Source organism: Pituophis catenifer, unplaced genomic scaffold, assembly GCF_029215685.1.
Source record: "Pituophis catenifer annectens isolate HBS135680 unplaced genomic scaffold, rPitCat1.0.hap2 SCAF_9, whole genome shotgun sequence".
Taxonomy (NCBI): Eukaryota; Metazoa; Chordata; class Lepidosauria; order Squamata; family Colubridae; genus Pituophis; species Pituophis catenifer.
In genome coordinates, this window is record NW_027256889.1 from 29,201,493 (window position 1) to 29,211,959 (window position 10,467).

General features: G+C 47.4%; 1 protein-coding gene across 2 annotated transcripts; it reads left to right on the forward strand.

Annotated features, from left to right (window-relative positions):
• Positions 1 to 1,132: 1,132 nt before the first annotated feature.
• Positions 1,133 to 10,467, forward strand: TMEM54 (transmembrane protein 54). 2 transcript variants are annotated; one of them, XM_070949662.1, is made up of 6 exons: positions 1,133 to 1,176; positions 4,168 to 4,361; positions 4,981 to 5,040; positions 7,555 to 7,743; positions 8,028 to 8,162; positions 9,475 to 10,467. In XM_070949662.1, exons 2-6 carry the CDS (start codon positions 4,170 to 4,172, stop codon positions 9,565 to 9,567), a joined length of 669 nt encoding a protein of 222 aa, XP_070805763.1. In that variant the 5' UTR covers positions 1,133 to 1,176; positions 4,168 to 4,169; the 3' UTR covers positions 9,568 to 10,467. The 2 variants fall into 2 exon arrangements, with proteins under 2 accessions (XP_070805763.1, XP_070805762.1); XM_070949661.1 differs by lacking the exon at positions 1,133 to 1,176 and adding an exon at positions 1,264 to 1,389.

Consider the following 10,467-nt stretch of genomic DNA (forward strand, 5'->3'; position numbering starts at 1 on the left):
AAAGTGTTCAGGGAGAGAAGCTATGGTTTTTCCCCAAGGAACTGGAAAAAGTTTGTCTCCCAAGAGATGCTGGGATAATTAAATTTCTTTCCCCGTCTTCCTTTCAGGGGAAAGATCTGCCCTTGCCTTTTGGCTCAAAAATAAACCAGTTGCTTCTGGACAAGACGCTATTGTAAAATTAAATTTAAAAAAAAAATGGAGGAAGAGAACAAGCCACTTGCATGCTGTTGATATAAAAAATTACATGAATATGACCCTGAAGCTCAAGGGAGATTTTACTTTTAAAAGTACCCAGAAAGTTTTTGTTCTTTTTAGATTATAAAATATGTTTTATAGATCAAGCAGATAAAATCCATTAAAAAGTGCATACAGTTCTGTAAAAAAAAGGCCTAAACAATGGCATAGGAAACAAAAATCAGGAACAGCAATAAAGTAGAAGTAAGTACAGTATAAAATACCAACAGATGTCCAGAAAACAATCTTAATGGGCTGTTTAGAGCCCACAGACCTGATGCCACTGTGGCTGCCGGGGCATCTGGAAAGGACTTCTGGTGAAGAGCCGGGGCCTCTGGGGCAAAAGCCTGGTTTCTGCATCTGTCTGCAGCCTTTGGCTCCTTAGACGAAATGGCATCAACCAAGCTTGGCTAACTTCTGAAAGCTCTGCCTGGTGAGGCCTTGAAAGAATTTGGTCAGTCCAGGAGCAGGAGCCAGATTCCAGAAAGATGCACCAGAGACCCACAAGTGGCAGGGGAGAATCAGCCAAAAGGAAACTGGCCTTTTTCACACCTCACCTCTAACCCTGTGGCAACTTTAAGATGCGGGGCCTTCAGACCCCAGAATTCCCCCGACAGCCAGGCTGGAATCTGCCCAGCTTAAGGGTTGCCACGGTTGAGAAATCCTGGCTTCGGCCGACTGGGTTCCCACAGCCCATTTAACCACAAACAAAGCCAAAACCACCCAGAGCCAAACCAAGGTGGCACAACCAGGGCTAAGGGGCTGCTTCGCCCAAACGCCCAGCCAAGCTGCTGCTTGCCCCGCCTGGACCCCAAACCCGCTCCCGGCCCGGCCCGGCCCGGCCTCCTCTGCTTCCCGCGGTCGCCTGCCCGCCTGGCCCGGGGCGCGCTCAGCATGGCGGCGGCGGCAGGAGGGAGCGGCTCGGCCGGGTGGGGCCGGCAGGTGAGTCACGTCTCCCGCTCGCGGAGGCCGAAGGTGGAGCCGGGCCTTTTGTTCGGGGCCCGCCGGCCGAAGAGGAAGGGACGAAGGGCGGGAGCGGGAGCGCCGCGGAGCCGGGACAGGTGGCCGGTAGAGGCGCTTCGGCAACGGAGTTGAGCCGGCGCCCGTCCCAGCGGGGATGGGCTGAGTTCCGCACGGCCCCCATGTGTCGCCTGGGTGAGTTGAGTGGAGGCCCCGCGGCGAGGGGGGCGGGTGGCCAGCCGTCCTTGAGGGCCTCGGTCGGCCTTCTAGGGCTCTTTCCTGCGGGGCCCGCCCGGCCCCCGAGCTCTTGGGAAAAGCGGGCGCTCGGCGAGATTGGCCCCGCCGGCCGCAGCCATTCCGGCGGGGGAGAAAAGGGGCTGAACCTTGGGCGGACCCCTCTTTTCTCCCCCTCCCCCCGGGCTTGGGTGCCCCTCACGCTCCGAGCGGCGGGGGCTCTTCCCGTGTTCAGCTTCAGGGGGCTCGGAAGTCCGGGGTGCTGAAATTAGAAATCAGATTCAGGTTTATTCACGCAGCGAAAGGTACATAAATTAGGAGTTTTTCCAGGATACATTTAGCTGGTCTTACATTTTTAATTGGGAGATCATGCAGAGCAGGGGGACAAATGTTAGCGTTGCAATTAATATGAAAAGTAGTTTTCTTATGCGTTAAATCCCAGGAGAAAGTGGTTAGCTAACATTAAATGGAAATGTTTGCTCTTTCAAAATAAAATTATCTTTATTTACTGTTTTGGTTAACGGCGAAAAATGCAAACAGCCTTTTCCAAATATGGTTTTTTTAGTTGTAGTTATCTTGTTTAACACTTACTGGGAGCAATTCTGCTACAAACAACCTCTCCCTTAAAGGAATTTGCAGACGGCTGGATGCTTGATTTATTTAGTATAATTCTTTTCAATCCAATAATGAGAGTTCTGGGGCCAGACTGCAAAACCATTAATGTAAATGAATCTCTGAAGAAATAGGAAGAACATAAATTGAACTAAAAATGGAAGAGTCATGTGCATTATCTAAAAATGATCTAGACAAACTTTCCATAATTAGAAAATTTTAAAGGCTGATGAAATGTAAAATCTTGTACAAAATCTTGTACAAAATATGCCTTAATGAGGCTTTCCAAATGCCTGTCATACAAACACTAAAACAGCACTGCATGGATATTGTCTTGGTGGTCTAAAAGTCCTGATATTTGCCCCGGAGGAATTTAAAGTCAGGTGAACAAAAGAGATGGGAATTCAGCTGCCCAACCGGATTTTGGAGAAGCAGGGTCCACTCATCACGGCCCAAGAGGGCCCGTTGCATTCCAAACAGCCTCTCTTGCTCTCCCCCCACCTTCTCCCCCCCTTCACACTTTGTAACTTGTGTATGGGCTGTTCTGGCCTCATTCATTCTGCTGTTTCAGCAATGATTAAACTTTAAAGGAAGGCCCTGGTTCTTTCCCATAGCAAACTCTATATTATAGACTTCCTTATGGCTCCTGGCTCAACCTGTGGGAGATAAATTGGCTGGGGGAGCAACTGCCCATCCCTGCTGAGCCCATGGCACCACCTCCCCAGTATTGTCATGGAAGAGATCCTGCATGCCTGAGGCACAGCCAGGACTGCATATGGAAGCGCACCACAGAGCCCTCCCTACCCCAACTTCTGTGTTCCTTCTGAAGAAGGAAGAAGATGGTGCATCTTCCTTCTCCAGACAAGAACAGCCAGGTGAAAACTCATAAAAGTTAATTAAAAGCTGTAAACCAAGATAAAGAGATAGGTAGGTTCATGGGAAGGGACTCAATAGAAGGGTTGATCTGGTGTAGGACTGGGAGAACCGGTTGCCTCCGGATGTTCTAAACGTCATCTCTCTCTCCCCATATCTACCTGTTGGCCAACTGACCAGGGTGATGGGAACTGCAGTTCAGCTGCTTCTACAGGGTCAGACCTTACCTACCTGAGCAACGCCTGTCCAAAAGCTCTTGGCCACCCTCTTGAGTCCTGGTTGGGCTTGCAGCTGTTTTTCCATCAGATGCTTGAAGCAGTTTAGATTCCAAGTTTCTAGTGTCAGACCCACTAGGTAGACCAGACCAGAAACTCATCTCCACAGGAAAGCTAGATCAAGACAATGTAAATCATAACAACAGATTTTTGCAAATCTGACTGTGCTTCTCCTCCCGTCCTCCTTATACCCAGTAAATCAGGAAGGCGTTTACCTTTTGACTATTATCTTGCTTCCCAGGACTTCTTTAATTCTTTATTGTTTCTTTGCCTAGCCCTGGATAATGCTTCTTGCATATTTCTGTCAGGGAACAGCTCCTTTTCTCTGCACATCTAGCTGCATCAGAGCATTTACCATAGCTTGCTTTTTAAAGCTTACCCTAAATTGCATTTACAGACATTTTTTGTGTGTGGCTTTAATCAGTCTAAAACATTTGATGTTCCCTGAAATAGGGCCAAATCATTTGTAAATAAGCTGAGAAGAGCAGTCCTAGTATAAATTGTTAGGGGAAAAAACATCTGGACAGACTCCATTATAAGATGTGCCCCAGTATTACTATTCTCGGCACCTTTATTGACTAATCGGAAGCCCCCTCACTTATCCCAGACTGGCTTAATTCATAGAGGAGCCTTTGGGGAGGAATTTTGAAGTCCAAGTAAACTATGTTCATCAGATGATTTCTGAGGTTGCTTCAGAAAAGAGTTAGGGAGGGAGGGAGGGAGGGAGGGGAGAAGAGAGTCAGCAAAGTTTTGAGAACTGTGTGATGAGGAGCACCAGGGGGAGATGCTTCCCAGAGACATAAGATTGGCCCCTGCATTAGGATCAGAGATGCCTCTTGATGCCTTGACTCAGCAGGCCTGCTCTTGCCCAGAGGCAACGTTTGTTACGTAAAACTTCACATCGTGCAGCATGTCTAGTTCTCTCCTCCTTTCCTGTGATGCAAAACTGTGTACTGGAACAAATCTGTTTCTTTCTCAGGTATGATTGACACCAGCAGCTCCCAGAAACTCTTGATGAAAACAGGACTCATCCTGATTGTCATTGGTCACCTGAACTTCATTTCGGGAGCCCTGGTCAATGGGACAGTCTTGCGCCACATTGCCAACCCCCAAGATACCATTTCGTTGCAGTATGCTATTTCTAACATCATTTCAGCCATCTCAGCCATCTTGGTAGGTAGCCTGGTTTATATGATACGGAGGGATCAGTGGAAGAACCAACGAGTCCATCTCCCTGTTCTGCTGCCTTGCGTGGCCCGCAGGGCATGCCAAAGGCAAGCTCATTCTTCTGCCCATATGGTGCAGGGTCCCCTGGATAAGTTAGCCCCCAATCAAAAAAGTCGAATGCAAATAATTATCACTTTAACTGCCATACGCTATTTTAAAGTCAGAAACAGAGCAAAAATCAGTTACTGGTTCTGATGGGTACCCACAAAATAAGTGCCATCTGATTTTCTCTCTCTCTTAATGATAAAGTTGGGAATTGTGCCAAATGTGGTATTAATGTGTTATGACTGAAGTTGGAATGATTCTGCAGTAGCAAAAGGCAAGCATAATTCTAAAGCTATTACCTTGCCAGAGATTTCAAATTCCTTTGAATAATAGAACAATCACTTTAGATCTTGGAATCATCAACATTAATTCCTGCAAAGCCATCAGCTGTTCTCAATTTGCTGGAATTTTATCTTGAAGACAACATCTGGAGGGAGGAATTGCATCAACGTACTGTAATCTGTTGCTGCTGCTGCTGCTGCTCTTTGCATGGGGTAATTTCCTGGTTTTCCCTTTACAGACAATATCCTGTGGAATAGCAGCCATTGTGCTTTCCAGATACCTATCCCAAAAACCATTGGTAAGCAATCTTATCCCTGTGGCAGTTTAGAGCAGAAATACCTCCAGTGAGAAAATGAGCTAGGTTTCTGGATAAGAATTCCATAATAGGCTACACCCCCAACTGTTTGCAGAAGCTCTTGCTAACTCCCTTAGGAAAGATTGGATTAACCTTGAGCCTCATTTTTTCTCCTTCACCACACCCATCATCTGCTTATCTTCAGGGTCATCAGGCTCTTCTACACTCCCTCTCCCATCCAAGAACATGCAGTAACTCCATAAAATGATGCTTTAAGTAAACAGCTTTCCAGGCTACAGAGGGTGTTTTTGTAATTCCCTTATCAATGTGTATTGGGAGGGAACTATAAGCAGGCCTTTGCATGTAGCTTTGCTTGGTTTATTTACTATATTTTGAATTGCCCACTAATTGCCCATTTTAGGCAGACTACAAAACTGTTTAATATAAATGCCCCTACGAATAGAATAAGAAAAACAATGAACTAAAATATAGAGAAGTCATATGGAAGATGTGCAATTATCTAACATCCATCTATGCAAATTATTTCCATAACATTCAAATTCTAAATGCTGCTGTAATGGAAAATTTTGCACAGAATTGTGTCACTTATATAAAAATGTGCTAATTAGACTATCCAAAATGCAGATCAATATCCAGGAAGCATAAAAATCATCCTGAAAGGCTTCTTTCCATTCTGCGATAGTTTCCTTAAGAAACGTTCAGTTTGCCATTATCCATGCTGGAAGAGCGTAAGTGGCATTTCTGGCAGGATGATTGCTTGATTGATTAATTACATGTATTATAGCTGCCTACTCCAAAACTTTAGTTTGCTGGGGAAGAGTTTCTCCACTTTGTGTACATGAAGCCCTTTAGATCAGGGTTTCTCAGCCAACATGGGGGACATCTCAAAATTGGTAAGATTAAAAAAAACACCCTTGCTTTAATTCATAATTTTAAATCCCACGGACCACTAATATGATCTGCCTAATGACCGATTGGGTGAGAGTGGGTAGGTGGTCATGTGACTGAGTGGGCGTGGCCAACTCAATGTCACTCACGTCATGGGGCGCCTTGCCGGCCTCTACTCGCCCCTCCCCTCCCAGCCACTCCTTGCCTGCCTGCCCGGGCTCCTTAGGGCCCCAACAGGAAGCAGTTGTTGGAGCTAAGCAGCCAATACGAGAAAGAGTTGGCAAAACAGCTCAGTTCAAATTGGGTCTGACCGAGGAGGAGGCTCAGCAGAAGCACCTCACTGAGGTCTACGAGCATAGGCTTTCCAGGCAGAGGGAAGACCTGCATGAGTGCAAGGCCAAGTAATGGTGCCTGAAGGCTCAGTGGGCTGAGATGATGAGCCAGTTCCAGGTCATGATGCAGTCCCACTGGAACAAGGCTCTCCAACTCTTTGCCACCAGCGGCGCTTCCCTCCAGCCTTCACCCAAAGCCCTGCCCCAGGAGGCCGAAGCAGACCCCAAGTTGGAATTTCTTCCCCACTCTGACTTGTACAAAAAGACCCCAAAGGGAGAGACTCTCTGCAGCAACACAAACATTCATTACACGTATCCAGCCCAGAGGCCATAGTTTGAGGACCCCTGATTTAGTGCAATATAAAAAATGCAAATAATTTTTCTGTGGACCACCAAAAATTTTCACGGACCACCAGTGGTCCACAGACCACCAATGATCCATGAACCACCAGTTGGTGACCACTGCTTTAAATGGTCTGGATACCAATTTCCAGGTCTCCTTCCCTCCATCTGTGTTGGACTCCAGTTCCTAGTGTTTACAGTCCTAGGACCGTTGGAATCAAAACCCAAGACATTTGGGTGGTATCACATGTAACATCTTTTGAAATTCTCAAATGGCATTCATAATATTGCTTGATTCTAGTTCAGCTGGGTTCACACATGATGTGGACTTGACTTTTCTTCCCCAAACTTCAAGTGACTTCTGAATTATTCTGAGTTTGATCTCTTTCTATAGAAAGCCATTTTACCAGTTTCATCTAGGGATCACTCTATGTTCACTTCACAAATAAACAAGCCACATTTTAACATAATATGTTGTGTGTGTATGAATTTGGAAAGTTGCATTAATTTTGGGAAGTGGCTAAGCTAATTATTGTAACATTGAACCAGAAAGGATTAAGGTTTTTGTATGATGAGTGAACCCATCCATTGTGTTTTGTAAGCTATAGTCTGTGGCTTATCCTCTTTTCTGAACCCTCCTGCTTCCTATATCTTTTGTGGCAGCCCTGCCCTCTGAAAGGTTGGGAGGTTAGATGCCCTATGTGATTGTTATTGTGGAGTGTTTACGCGTTTGCCCTCAGCGTTGGTTATTCTGTTGATATATTTTTCCTGTTGTTTTAATGTGATGATGACTTCCCAGAGTTACATCTGGGAGATGGGGGAGCTTATAAAATCAATGTAAAGAATAAAATAAATAAACGTAATGGTTTAGTGTGTGTTCTTGCTAGCCAAATGAGTATTCGCACCAGAGCTTCCCAGTTCTCTCTCTTTACAGGGATGGGCTGTTTTCTCCCTCAGCATCAGCAGCAGCTTCCTCTCACTCTTCTGCCTGGTGGGGCTGGCGGTGGCCATTGGCCTGACCTTTGCCAACAAGGGCCATGCCCTTCTGTCCCTGTGCACCTTTGCTGACATGGAGGTCATTCAGATCGCCCACGAGTGCCCCTTCGATCCCACACGGATCTATGTAAGTCTGCCAAAAAAGGACCTGAAGCTCCTGCTACCAGAAGGTGGCTGTGGTGGGGAAGGGGTTTCTCTAGAACCCTGAAGTGGCTCCCAGGGGAAAAGGCTCAGCAATACTTTGGGGGTGTCATTTTTGCACTGCACTTGGGTTGCTCAGCACCCTGGACAGGATGGCTCATCCTTGGTGGCTGGAAGTTGGCATGGGTGGGTGGCTCCATCAGTTGAGCCATGGTTTCTACCTCTGAAAGTTGGTGGACGTATTTCTGACCTTCCCTTCCCTCTCCTCAGAGTTCTGCCCTGGTCCTCTGGGGTCTCTCCTTTCTCTTGGACTCCGTGGAGATCATCTTCAGCATCCGTTGCTTTCTTATCACTCTTACGATCCTGAACTTGAAGCTTTGTCGCAAGGGGAAGCGCAAGAAAAAGGTAAATCTTCCTCTCCCCCCGTTCCCTGCAGAGTTGGAGGAGGACAGTTGGGGAAAAAGAAGAGAGGTCTTCATAGGGCCTAGCAGATCTAGCCCAGGTCCTTCTCCGTGCTTTGGAGAAAGGCCTATTATACGCTTCCACCCCCTTCTTCCCCTCCGTAATACGTGGCCAAATTTCCGCATTCTGTTTATGGCTGAAGACTGGGGGCTCCTTCATGTTGTGACCCAGAGCAGTTCCCCAGAAGAAAGGAAGGCCCTGATGCTGGGTTTCTCCTGGACTGTGAATCTGCAGGATCTGATTATGCATTTAACAGGCATTCTGGTTTAGATTTGAGCCTTTGAGGGTTTTGAATCATGTCTTAGTAATCAGGCCAGATTTAAATAATTGGTTGTTTGCAACTTACTCATCAATTTGCATCTCATTAAATCTGGTCTTACCAAAAATACCTGTTGAAAACAGGCCAGCAGCTCCACTGGAGCTGACTTCAGAAGAGCTCAGCCCAGGCAGGTCAGCAGAGGAAGGGCAGGGAAGGTGCTCAGCCTTCTGCCAGTCAGCATTGGAGGGGTCCTTCATGATTAGGAGGGAAAGCAAAGGCTTCTAAAAATACGCATCAGCTGAAAGGGGTACAGGTAGTCCTTGACTTACGACCACAATTGGCACCAGAGTTTCTGTGGCTAAGCAAAGCGGATATTAGGTGGGTCAATCTTTCTGCCATGGCGGTTAAGCAAATCGCTGCGGTTAAGTGAATGGCATTATCTTTAAGTGAGTCCATCCTCCCCATTGGCTTAGCTTGCCAGAAGCTGATCGGGAAGGTCGTGAATGGTGATCACGTGACCCCAGGAAGCTTCCGCCATCGGAATGCCAAGCATTCAAATCCTGACCACATGGCTGTATGGGTGGTATGGGTGCTGCAATAGTTGTTGAGTTGCAAGGGCTGGTTGTAAGTCACTTTTTTCGGTAATGTTTTAACTTCATTCGCTAAGTGAATGGTTGTAAATTGGGGAGTGCTTGTATGTCAACATTTGCAGGGGGGGGTGGCCTGGACCCTCTTGTCATTTCAGCACAATGCAGGGTGTCAGTTGCAGCACCATGGCTGCGTCTGGCAGACTTTGATCCTGGATGCCGTTCGTGTGCCCTGCAAGAGTATTTAACGGGGAGGAGAGGCACAGCTACAGGTCATCTCCAAGTCCTACCTAGTACCTTGGCCGGAGCCAATCCCCAGAGCCCACCCTAGATGCTTGTGCCTACAACAGGGGGAAGGGGGGAGGAGGTTGGCCTCCCTTTGGACTGATGGCACTGCCTTGCTTTAAAGATCTCGCTGACATTCGTCACCACCGAGAGCAGCGACTCCTGCGAGGGACGGGATCTGCTGAGGATGGAGCGCTTGGGTGCTGAGCAGCTGTAGAGGCCAAACGTGTCACTCAGAAGAGCCTGGCAGGCAAAACCCTCACAGACTCTTCTGTGGCACTTTTCTGACTGTCCCTGTTCAGTGTCGCCATCTGATTTCACTGACTGCTGGGTGGGCTGGAGCCTGCCGGGAGAAAGGGCTTTCTCCCAAGCAATGAACAGTCTCGTGTTTGTGCATTTCTCCCGCTCATCCTCTGGATGATGTTTCTAGCTTTGACTTCTCAAACAAGACTGTGAGTTCTTCCTTTTTTATTCTGATGCACACATGCGCATACCCTCATGCGTGCCTCTCCTAGGTGGGCAGGCCGGAGGCTGCAGCATTGACTGGAACATCTGGATGGAACCCTGGTGTTCTCTTCAGGGGGGGGCAATGATGTTATGGGTCGTTCTCAGGAGCAAAGTCACCCAGAGTGATGGGAGCCTGATGGCCAGGGAAGAGGCCCTAGCAGGACCACTCGGGGCCAACTGGGGTTTTCTCTGACATGTTGCTTTCAGAAAGTTTGTATACTGTTATCACAGCTTAAACAGGGACTGAAAACTATAGTTTCCATTGAAAACTATGGAAAATGGCCTTTAGATGATGGGTTTGTTGACAAAACTGCAAATCCACCCTCACTTTGCTTATCTCTGTAAATATGCAAATCTACTGAAATAATGGATTGGGGGGGCAATGGATCAATCCGCTGCAAAGGAAGCAGACTGGGGAAACCTCGTGTGGCGTCCTGGTGAAGGGAGATGCCAGCCCAGTTTCAGCCCGAGGCTCCCTGGGAGGAGGTGGGGGAACCTTGGTCCAGCTGTATACTCTCAGCCAACCTACCTCACAGGGTTGTTGTGGGGAATGCCAGGCGGATGGAGTACTGTTTTCTGTCTTAAATTCCTGGACCAAAGATGGAATAAA